This window comes from Chanos chanos, chromosome 3, assembly GCF_902362185.1.
Source record: "Chanos chanos chromosome 3, fChaCha1.1, whole genome shotgun sequence".
Lineage (NCBI taxonomy): Eukaryota > Metazoa > Chordata > Actinopteri > Gonorynchiformes > Chanidae > Chanos > Chanos chanos.
Genome location: NC_044497.1, coordinates 32,380,001 through 32,392,554, shown reverse-complemented (window position 1 = coordinate 32,392,554; position 12,554 = coordinate 32,380,001). Strand labels below are relative to the sequence as shown.

The 12,554-nt window shown below is 40.8% G+C and overlaps 1 protein-coding gene across 3 annotated transcripts in view; it reads left to right on the top strand.

Moving 5' to 3' along the window:
- Positions 1 to 12,305: 12,305 nt before the first annotated feature.
- Positions 12,306 to 12,554, top strand: part of atp2b3b (ATPase plasma membrane Ca2+ transporting 3b) — a 27,129-nt gene continuing 26,880 nt past the window's right edge. For 2 of the 3 annotated variants that reach the window (XM_030767342.1, XM_030767340.1), the window contains exon 1: positions 12,306 to 12,537. In XM_030767342.1, coding sequence (XP_030623202.1) covers positions 12,306 to 12,537 — 232 coding nt within the window. The remainder of the gene's footprint in view (positions 12,538 to 12,554) is intronic. The other variant, XM_030767343.1, reaches the window with a different exon arrangement.

Below are 12,554 nucleotides of genomic sequence, written 5' to 3'. Positions count from 1 at the left end.
AGCCAAATCTGGGACAGGACTTTGATATTCTTTCATGTAATTACTCTCCATCTCTCCCATTAGAACTCCTCCCTACTGGCCCCTAGGATTCCATAAGGCTGTGACACAGTAATGCATAATACTGTACATCAGATAAAGTTAAAGTTTCAACAAATGATTTAATACCCCCCCCCCCACACACACACTTTTTTTTTTTTACCCTGAACTGTACTGAGTCAGTAGTAAAACAGAATGTTTATGAACTCTGAAGTTGATACTTTTTCTTGTCATATGAATAATTTTTATTTTTATAAGGGTATGTTTATATTAGTGATGTGGCTTTTTCTATGGAGATACCAGACCCCTGTATATGCCAGAAAGTTTTTTTGTAGCTGTATGTTTTTTTCATACCCACCACCCCGACTGTAACTGTTTTTACTGGACAAAATCAGCAAGTTCTGAGTGACGTTAAACAATCAAAAATAAAGTACATGAATCTGTTCGTTTTTGCAGACCTGAATTTACATCGTATCTCATACCCCTAATAATACATAACATGGATTTTTCACCATTTGTGAACCACTCTACATGTTGAGCCATTTCCTGATATCAAATGTATGTTTGTAATTTCACACCAAAGAGAACAATGATGTGGATTAATTTCCTCTGATTGTTCAGTGATATGGTGTATAGTGAATCAAGTCCAAGCTGCCGTGGTGTGCAGCTTGGATTACTCATCCTTCTGCGGGGCGCTGTGTTTACTGGAATTTCAGTACTCATGGCATTCTCTCAGTTTAACAGGAAGAATTCCAAAAGAGCTCTCAGACAAGTTATTTCAGAATACACAACGCGCATACAGTATGCATAGAGTGGGCACCCAAGACAACTGATGCCGTTTTTGAAAAGCTTTTTGTAGCTGTGGAATAAATAAATAAATTTGTGCTATTAAAGTAGTACATATAATTATGTTTTATAATGCCTGTAACAATTTTGGAGTTCACTGCATTTTGCATATTTTTCTTTTCAGTATTTGTCCTGAAAGCCTCTTATCAAATTCCTCCTCCCATCTTGCTTTTATGTAAGCTCCAATTCCTTAGCTCCTATAGGGAAAGAGAGAGAAAGCTACATCTTAGAATTAAAGCAGAGGAGACAGACCCACCATTCTGCTGTTTTATGGAAGTTTAAATGAACTGAAAATCTACACTCATTACTAGGGAAGTTCAGCTTTACTTCTCTGAACATACATGCACCCATCTCTCTCTCTCTCTGCAAGCCGGCCCTAATGCTGGGCGATATGAATTATGGAGAGAGTACATGTGCAGCCGGATTCTCTCCCATCAATAAAACATCAGCACGGCTCTCACTATGGGATAGAGTGCTGGGAAAAAGGAGGCTGGGATTGATTGAGCCTATAACCTTACCTTGTCCCGCATTCCCTCTGCGTTCCCCTCATCCTCCCTCCAGTTAATGTCATTTTTCCTTTCCCAGTGTCACTGCAAACTGCACGAAACCTTAGAGGGTTTTGTCTCTCTTTTCACATGCCCATATCACAATTTGCACAAGCTCCCTATCACCCAGTGCGAACTTCAAATCTTTTTTTCGCTCTCCAGCCCCCTGTGGTGTGCGTGCTCTACCACCGTCATATCTTACATTGTTGCATCTTGCAGATGTTCCATCTCTGCCCTCCATCCAGAGGGAGATAGGAGTTCTTACCTTATCACCCTAAACTGCTATTTTAAGGACGCTTTCCAGTTTCTTCCATCCTCGCTACATGTACTGCATATCCTATTAGTGCTTTTTTTTTGTACCGCATTCTTCAATACACGGATGCACAGGATATACAACATAGGTAAACAACCCATTTGAAACACGAAGCAAACCAGTTTTGAGGTTTCACAGGCACTTAGCCTCAAAGAAAAGCCAGTCAACCCATAAACCACTCTATAGGTGCCCCTGAGCCAACCCATTCATTTTGCATCAAACCTTAAATTGTTCACTTTCCTCGGGACTCTTATCACCTTGAACTCTGCTTTTTCTCAGTGCTCCATGTGACTGCCCTTCCTGCACACTGAAGAATGAGTCAAACCCTGGAATATCTGAGATGTCTTAGAAAATGGCTTTGACCAGTACTGCAGTGCTTTCACACTTGTCTGAATCCCTGCCAATGTTGGGACCAAATTCAAACTGATAAACTTTTAAACAAGTAAGCTTTGGTTAATGCCTCCGTGGGGCGTAGAAGAAAAAGAAGTATAATAATCTGAGGAGATTTCTGTTTTAAAAAGAAGGTAATGTCAAAAAGGGTGAAGAGCAGTAGAAACATAATGGGAATAGGGATACAAAGCATACTAGACTAACAGTGATATGAAGATGTAAGTATGGCTGATACAAATGAAGGAGTGAAGGATTAATAGTGCCAGAGTTAGAGGACATATTGGTAAGGATCCCCTCCCCTTCCCCAAGTGTGATAGGGCCAAGACATGGCAAAAACGTAGGCTAAGACAAACAAACAGGCTTAATCTGACCATACAGACAACTAAAGCCCTCTCAAAAATGGCTACATTTAGTTCCGTCTAAATAAAGAAACCTTATGGCATCCTGCCAATATCCAGCTCCCCTTTGTGGTAAGATGATTCTTCTTTTAAGGGCTGGAACTGATGAGGTAACAAATTCATTCTTAAATTAATCAACGGATCCCACCTGGGCCACATTAAAAGCCTTGGTCAGTGGTGTCTCCGAAAGGAAGTCCCACACACCTCTTGCTCCTGGAAGGCTGATACGTGATTCTCCACCCAATCATCTATCTTTTGTGAAAACCTATACCTCTTCAAAAATGTAATTCTACTAATTAGGTTGTGAAGTGTTTTATGAACATGAGTAGATGTCAGTAAATACATTTATGAATAATTGTACACTAGTGGACATAAATGTTAATTGTAGCTCTATAATCTGAGAGTTCTTGTGAGTGACAGTAAAACAGAGCCAGCCTGCTGAGGCTCCAGCTCTGGGCTTACGGAGCCTCCACTACCTGCAGGGCTAATGCATAGAGTTCCCCAGAGAGACAAACGGGGAGGGGAGGAGAAGACATCTCTTAAACCTTCAACTCTAAATTATATATACTCCTCCTCTGAAATTTTTCTCCACTTTACCAGAGCTGGCTTAGAAATATTTTAGCATGTGTGTGAGAAAGGAGAGGAGAAAGAAGCATGTTCAGGTGTGAGGATACATGTTTGTTTTCCCTCTGTTTCGGCGTGAAAAGACCGTGAAAATTCTCTGACATGCAAAGTCATGAGACATAACTCCAAGCGATGCAGAATTTTTGATGTTTGATGTATATGAATTCATCATTTATTCAAAGGCTATTATGCACTGAGAGTTGCAAATGTTTAATGGCGATTGTTACATATATTTTAAAAAAATCTTAGTCACAGTATTTTGTCTATGAGTAAGTGTGGTTGTGTGAGTGTGGGTTAGCTTTCACACAGAGGGGTAAGTGTAAGTGTGTGTGTTTGCATATGAGGTCTACAGTGGCTGCACTCCTGAGTACTCTTGAGCAGATAAAAGCTTTCTCTCCATAGCCTGAAAGGTCTCCTGCATTAGAGCTATTAGATTTGAGCCTCGAACGCTCAGACACTGTGGGAAGATTATACCTGAGTGGGTGTCTGAATTTATGAATCAAAAAACTCAGTGAGAGTGAGAGATGCTTGCCAGCGTGTTAGAGGGCAAAGTGTGTCCTATTGGTCTAAATCAGCAGAAGTCATAGTAAACTGGACCGCTCTGATAAACTTGTGAATAATGTTTTGATACAGACATAAATGAACTTATTCTCCATCAGGACAAAAGAAAATCTTCCAACTGTATCTGTTGTTGCCTTTGGTTACATCTCTGTTCAAAACCACTCATGTATCTTAAAATACATTTAAGGGAAAACAGTGCAGATATGAAATATTGAATAGCATCTGCCAACTGCAATATTCCTTAGTTTCCCTGCGATGTTGAATAGTGTCTGTCAGGAAAGTAAGAACAACACTACAGGTTCTTTCCTGTAACTCGGGGTATGAAAGGAAAGAGAGTGTGTGTGTGTGTGTGTGTGTGTGTGGCATGTTGGGCCCGCTGACGTGATCGCACTGTCAGAGGACAGAGTGGGAGGGCTTTAAAGCATAGAGCTGAGGTAGGGGTGGAGAGAGAGAAGGAGTGTGCCCCCCCCCCCCCTCCCTTTCGTGCTCTCCATCCGCGCATAGCAGCCCGCGCGGATGCTGCGTCCCAAGGTCCTCAGCGCGCTGCTCAGCGAGGGGGCTCTCATCACATCGCATATAAATCCAAAATATCGCATCGCCACGCTCTGTCACCTCTTTGATTTACAATAGCGAGAATAAGCGCAACAGCTGTTTCTATCAACGAACAAAACCCTTGCTTTTTTCTACTAATGCCCATTTATTTGGACAGTCATCTTAATACGATGTCTCCATCTCTTATTTTTTCCTCTGCAGAAGCTCAGTCTAACCAGGCAACAACTGCACTATTTTAGGATCAAAATTTCCATCAACATTAAAAACATTGCTGAGCATTGCTGAGCACCTTGGTGATAAAGGACCTAAGGGCAACGGCTTGAGGGTGATTTTGGTCCCTGTCGATGATTTTACTTTTATTATCTTGAACAAGAATCCCGGATTTTCCTTTTCCGTTGCAAACCTCGTTGATGTCCTTGGAGCATGGCCTGGTGAGTTGGTGTATTTGATATTTACACCAGAATGGAATGTTCTTATTCTTTTTCTAGGAGAACATTTATGATCAAGACATTATGCTTTCCAGTGACCCACTCGTTTGGTTTTAATAAAATGTAACGTTTCCTGAAATGTGGCGTTTATGTTATATGATTATAAATTCCGTCTACTAAATTTGAGATCTTTTCCTGGGATTAATGAAAGCTGCCAAGCACATAAAACTGCTGCATTGAAGCTTAACACACAAATTGCAAGAGTTGATCTACTGTCAGACATATGTTATTATGGAGAAACACGACCCACTATCAGTTTCTCATTTAATATTCGTGCTCGCCGACTGAATATTTTGTTTTTATGGTAGTTGACGAGCGGTATTATCGTTCGTTGGAGTTAAATGTACTTTTCTCGAGGAAAATTGTTGTCTCCCTTCGTAATCACATATACGCTGTTGATCATTATCCAAAAATGTAACGTTACGTCGGGCTACCGCGAAATAACACCCTTCTTTCACTACCTAGGTTTATCCGTGTCTCTGTGTATGTGTCGTCCTTTATGCGGATTACCAGGGAGTGATATGAGGGCAGAGCAGGCAACAGGGGAAGAGCTGTGTGCCGAACGTTCTCACTGGTACTCACACCGGTAACCTTGCAGAGGGGGCATTGCGCCTGTGCCGGATGAGAGTGGCGCACACTCCAAAGCCCACCACTCCGTTCCATCGCGCGATCCTCTCACATGCACCGCACCATTATTAATTCAATTAACGGCTCTTTACCTTTCACGATTGGAGGAGCCTAATGTCTGATACGCTGGTTTAAGCGCTGATTCTGGTAGTTGTGAATTGTTTAGACTAAGGAGCAATCTCTCGCTCCCTCTGAAGGTGACCAGTAAAGGTCATTTTATTTTAGTAAACGTCGCTCGCCACTGCGATGCGGTAGGACACACCTGACGTGCATCAGCTGTCGCTGACGACAAACAGAGGGCCGCATATAAGATATTTCTTCGAAATGCGCGAGAAGAACAATCTGGTGTAATTTATTAGGTATACTGCGAGGACTCCTCTTACCATTACTGCATGATATGCGTAGTCTATGTACTGGGTGTGGGACTAATAGGGTAGGGGGGGGGGGGGGGTGTTAAGAAGGTGTAGTGGGCACGTTTGAACCAACCTGATGACCATATATCGAGTCCGTAAGACTATGCTCATCTGTGATTGGTCATTTATGTGTAATCGTCAAAATAGGAACTGTCTTGCTATTGGTTTGCATTGTTTAGAGGGATTGACATTGCCAGACGAGGGTATAGTTGGACAGACTAATATTAAAAGGGTAATGGTTTTCAACAATAACTGAATACCTTATAAACTTTTATAATCTAGCTTTGATTAGCATTGTAGAGTACATTTGGTGCACTAAAATATGCAGAACTTTCATTTAGTCAACAGCATTATGTGTGTGCGTGTGTGTGTGTGTGTGTGTGTGTTTCTCAGCAATCTCACAGAGAGAGAGAGAGAGAGAGAGAGAGAGAAAGAGAGAGAGAGTTTAATGAAATATTGAATCAGGGATGGAAATTAATTTTTGTACATATAAAAGGATTTAATGTATACTATCTATTTCCTTGATATGTTTGGGCTGCAAAGATCAGTTTGTTTCATGGTATTTAATTCTGAAATTATTTGAAATATAACAGACATTGTAGATGTCCTAGTTCTGGGTCCATCATGTTGTCCCATTTTTTAAGTTGCAGATACGGACGTAGTTAGAGGTGACCCAATCATTACATATCCAAAAATGTTGCAGCTCTTTCATGGATGTTTGCCAGAGAGGATGAAAAGTTTCCCCTTTTTTGCCACCATGCTCTTACCTTAAAGCAGATCTGTCAACAAGGATTTAATGAATTCTACCTCTTGTGTTAACTAGGCTTCAAGATTCTAACAGTTAGCATATTTAGCTGGAAATGAGGGAAATATATAAGGCCACAGTTTGACTGGTTCAAAATCTGGCCTCATTACTCTCTTTGTTTCTAGTTATAAAGATGCTAATGTTAGCACCTTGAGACTCAGCTATCAAAGCTAGTGGAGTGTGTCAAATCCCAAAAGACAAGAGTTGTTTAAGGTGAGGACCCAAGTGTGGAAAAAAAGAAAAGAAACTGGTGAACCTGTCCTTTAACCATGTTAACTAAGATCGGTCATGTCAGCTCACGTCAGTGCATCGTTCAAAGTAGCGTCTAGAAACCCTTTTCTTGATGCAGATCTCACAAAATCATTCTCACAGGTGATGTGTACTGAGCAGTCATCAGTTGATGGTGTGTTGGTGAGGGATTTGTGAAGTTTAGTGAAGGGGTCCCAGACAAAATTCCAGACAGAATCCTGTGGAGCTGTGGTAGAACCTTTTGTCCATTGATCCATGTGAATAGAGATGGACATATTGGATTCTCTGCTAAAAGACTGTGGCATTCCAAATGAACAGAACCCTCAACATTGTCTGGTTCTGCTGAACTGGGAGGAGGGTTCTTTATTGTGGGGAGGGTAACAGTTAACTTAAATAAACCTCTCCTAAATGCAATTCAATGGTTCAAGTGCTGCAGCCAAATCAGGCTATTATTTGGTGGTAATGACACAGACTATGCTACCGCATCTTGATATCACACCCCAAGTATTTAACTTTACCACTGTGATGGTGGAGTGTAATTCCACTCGGGTCATTAGTTCTACATGCACTGGATTAGTATAGCTCAGCTGGAATGTGTCAGTCTAAAACAGGGTGTGGTACCTTGGAGGACATAGCTTATGAAAATCAAGAGCCTTGTAAGGATCAAAGTAAAAATGCTTAAACATTACACTGCCTTTACATTATCCCCTTATGTTAAAGTGTTACCTCTGTCTGGATGTGAGCTAATGTATAAAGTAAACATTTAATACAAAGTCAGCATCATACAAATGCCTGCCTGTCTAGATGGACTTCCCATTTTGACTTCTCGGAGACTGAGAGCTTATGTTACTCCCTACAGACTCTTACGCCAATGCAGTCTACAGTTCCCCAGAAAAAAACAGGAACTAGTGTAACAAATACAGGCCACTGCAGTGAGGAGGGTGAGAGGAAACTGAAAGAGAAAAATGAGAGGGATGAGGAGAAGTGAAAGAAAAAGTATGGCATTATTGGAATAGATGATGTGAGAAATTAGAGAAATATATAAAAGACCAAAAGAGTCATTTATGTCCCTAATGAAATTTTATATTTTAGCCATCTTTGTTTATATATTGTCAAACTACAAATGAGTTATTGTTTGTACATATGACAAAAATCAACTTTCAAGTGAACTGATAAATAATACATATGAAATTGACATACATTAAAAAGACAGGGTTTGATGAGTGTCATTCATTGGCGTGACAGTTTTGTTGAGTAATTGAAACTGAAAGGTTTGGGCAGAGAGAGAAAGGGAAAAAAGAACATGGTGAGGGGGAAGGGTACAGGAATTGATTAAGCTATTGTGTTAGTTAATTGGCCAGCTCTCAGGGAGTGCCTCCGTGTGACTGGTTTGTTATCATATGTGTGTTTTACATATTAAGGCAGGGGTTTTTTGGGGGTGGGGAGGGGAGGGGGGGGGGATTTTGATGTATTCTGATAAGGGTTGATTGTTTAAATATCAATTTGCGCAGAGTAAATTTCAGCACCATTAATGGTCTGAATGAACCTACAGGGACCCGATCGGTCATATTCATTTGGATTCGCTGGAAAACAAATGTGATTCGTGCTGTCATCTTGTTACGTGTACATCACACCACATGTCTACATCATACCACAAATATCTTAAAATATCATAATACAGATGTCCAAAAATATCACATACATCACATTATTATCCATAAATAGATAGCCAAACACGCATCATAGCTCTGATCTCTTTAACGCCTGTGATGTTGAGCCTTATCATCCTGCCCAAGCTGAAATTGAGTAGGAGACTGTCTGCTCTGCTCAAATTCACAAAAATCACCTTTTTCCTCTGCCTCTCAGTGACAGCACCTTCATTACTGCCTGCCTGTCTCATCCCATCTGTAGACTGCTGTCAGCTGTAAACAGGGTCCTTACATCAAAGGAATTTTATTTCTGACAATTAAATAAAGCATTCAGTAATTCATTATATAGAAATAACTTGTGAAATGTCTGGCCCGGCACTTCAAAGCTGTGTAAGAATTGACTTTTTTTGTTTGTTTGTTTTATTATTCTCTTGTTCCCTTATTCTCTCTCCTTCTGTGTCATTTCTTTTTTTTTCTCCATTTTGGGAAACAGAAGCCAGTTTGCTCAGAGAGAATTTTAACATCTAAGAGAAACTCAATCTGACAGTGAATTAGTGTCACAAATCTTAATTCCTTAAGATACCTAATGTCTGGGTAGTTTCAGTTTGTGTCATGTTGACAAAAATCAACTTCAATCTTTTTCTCTCCCCAGGACTATTTTAAGCTCCTTCTGTGTACTTCTGGTCTCTGCTAATTAGCATTCAGTGGCTTTGCATGTGCTGTTTATGCTTTAATGTTCTATGTGTTCTGGAGAACTCAACTGTTTGGACATCCTCACCTCATGCTTAGAATGAAAAGGCCAAATAATTTCATTTTTGAAATTGAGTAACTGCTGAGCTTAATGTTGTCCAAATATAAGACGATTTATTATAAGATGAGTCTAGATCCTGATTAAGAAGCAAAAAGTGAGAAAGTTAGGAGCTAGGAGATAAAAAAAAGCTATTGCAACCTCCCTTTGTGCTAGATATAAAAATGCCTTTTAATACACAGGAAGAAAACTCTGAATGTACCATTGAAGGAGTAAATATTATTCTCGAAAACACTGATTTGTTCAAAACTAATAGTCCACAACTTCAAACTTTCAAAAAATGTTTTTGTCATGTACAGTGCACACATATGAGAAATTTTGGATAAATAGGAAGCTGTAATCAACAGCAGGTTCCTATAATTTCCACCAAACAAGCTCATAATTACCATGGTAATTTACCAATTTGAACATTTCAGAATCTCTAGCTGTCAGTATTCAGTGTTGCAATAACAAGTCAGCATAACACAACAGCTGTGTCTATATTCGGTGTTAAAGAATGTAAGCAGAGTGTGGATGCTGTTTTAAACGATTTGGTACGTTTAGTCTGTAGTCGGTGTTGTTTAAGCGTGTCAGTAAGTACTGCGTATGCGCCAGGACTGAGAAGGCTCTGTCAGTATTCAGGATCTGTAATTAGTGTGAAGTGAACAGTGGACTGACTCATCACCCGGCAGCCCCCCCCCCCCCTTTTTTTTTTTCTGACACCAGAGCTTTTGATTTTTGAATTTCAATTCTTAGTGAACCAGCCAACAAAGTCATTGCCTTCAGTTTATTTATTTATTTTTATTTATTTATTGTTACAGTGCCTGATTCACTGTTGCTGTCACCACTGTTGTTCATGAGATGCTTGTGAAAGTGGTTCTAAGACTGTGAGGACCTTCATAAACTTCAAATCATACACTAGAATCTTTTCTCAGTTTTTACTGGAACTGATGACAGCTATTCATATGTGCATACACGCACACACACACACACACACATATATATATGTGTGTGTGAGTGTGTGTGTGTGTGTATGAAAAGAAGCAGTGGGCAAATTCACTGAGTTTGACTTTTATGAAATATTGAATGTAAGAAGTGAGAAATCTAGAAAGAAATTTATATTTGAGTATTTTTTTTTAATTGTTTGGAGACTGATCCCTGGGAGATCATTTTTCTCCTGTGCATGAGTGTATTTGCATGTATATGTATGGGAGAGAGAGAGCGAGAGAGAGAAAGAGAGAGAGAGAGAAAGAGAAAGTATCTGACAGTTCAGTTGTTGTTGTAGACACGTTACATAAGGAGCTGGACAATTTATGTAATGTCTGTTCTCTCTCTCTCCCTTTTAACTCCAGCAGATTGGGTTAGGCACTACGAGGATAACCCAGTGTAGGTAACACTGGACAGGCTTACTTTGAGCACATTGTTCACAGAGGATCACCTAACAGAAGTGCACTTGTTCCTGTACAACAATTTTTAGAGATTTACTTTAGTGGCACAAATAGTATATGCTTTCATTTTAACATTTGTTCATTCACATTTAAATGTTGTACATAATTGCACTAAGTGACTACACCTCAGACATGCGTGTGAACTCGGTCGTACACATACACATATACACACACATACTTACCCCATGGCGGTTTCAGGTCTGACCTCTGTAGTCATCCGTATTCATCTGACATGGACAAACTCCAGATGATCCACAGCGGGCGAGGTGTGACACTTCTAACCTTGCCTCTGACCATGGGTCGCAGCAGTGAGGGTGAGGGGGAGCTGATGAATGTGAGGGTATGCGAGGGAGTGAGTCAGCGTAAGAGAGAGCTGACTCTTGGTGTGTCACTTCTGAACACGGCAAGCTCTTTTGGCCTGCGGTAAAGAAACCTTTAAACACACACCTTACACATGCTATATTGCGTATGGCGAAGAAAGCCTAGTTTACAGAGTGAGACACTAGCATTAGCGGGGAAAGGTTAAGATGCTTTGAGAAAGGGAGAGAGAGAGAGAGAGAGAGAGAGAGAGAGAGAAATTTGTGTGACTGTGTGAAAGAGAAAAAAAGCATGTCAGAGTATAGAGAGGCTGAAGGATCTTTGTGGGAGTCAGAAGCATCTGTATGTTACCATGGAAACCATGAGCTAATGCAGTTTTCTCAGACTGTGAAGCAAACTGTATAAAATATGTGTATGACCACCTGTATACATTTATGATATCCATCCTTTTTTTTTTTTTTACCGGTGAAACAAATTGTTGAGGTACACAGATAAGGGGTCTCGACCAGGGTGGGGGGGTGTTGGAAAAGCAAAAATAAGTGCAAGTCACAGATCTTCTGACATTCCTGTGTTTAACAGTATTTAAGTACTGCAAGACCTATGGGCCATTTAACTAAGAGACAAGAGATCAGTGTATTATTCAGCTAAAATTAGTGTAGTACTAAATGGTCCATAGAGTACAAGTGCTCTGTGTGTCAGTTCTGAAGTTTTTATTTAAGAGTTCTTGATTGGAAATATTAATTGTACTCTTTTCTGTTTCCCTGTAGGTTTCCTTGCCGACGCCATCACGCCCAAACGTCTTAGCCTTGACCTTTGAAAACAAGACCTGCAACTCTTCTATCTCAAATTCTCAAGGCTGCTTTATTCATACTCTCTCTATTTCTGTCTCACTCTCTATTTCTTTCATATTCCTGATGGATTGGGAGCGCCCTGATCCCTCGTTCTGTTGACCCTCAGGGGAGGGGGTAGAGTAGAGCGGGCTGGATTTCTTTTTTCCCGTAACCACTGTAGCACTCCTGTCCTACTCTCGCTGCCCTCATTCGTATGGAGAGTTAAAAGAGTGTGGCAAAGAGGGCAGGAGTGGAGTGGGGTGGTAAAAAAAGGTGTTAAAAGCTGTCACGAAGATTGACCCCCCCCCCTCCTTCCAGCACATCTGACTGGGTCTTGGGGCGCTCTGGAGAGACTGACAAGAGGTAGACAAACAGACAAGGAAAACTGTACGGCAAACCTGGGAGAACCAGTAGAACTAGAGAAAAATGTCGACAACAGCAACCATGGGTGAGATGGCAAACAGTTCGGTGGAGTTTTATCCAAAGCGAGGTGCGGGTGGAGGGACAGATGCCAACCACTCTGGAGACTTTGGGGCCACACTTGAGGAACTGAGGGCCCTGATGGAGCTCAGAGGAGCAGAGGCTCTGCAGAAGATCCAGGAGAGCTATGGAGGAACAGAGGGACTCTGCCAGAGACTCAAATCCTCCACAGTTGATGGTGCGATAGCTGCTTTT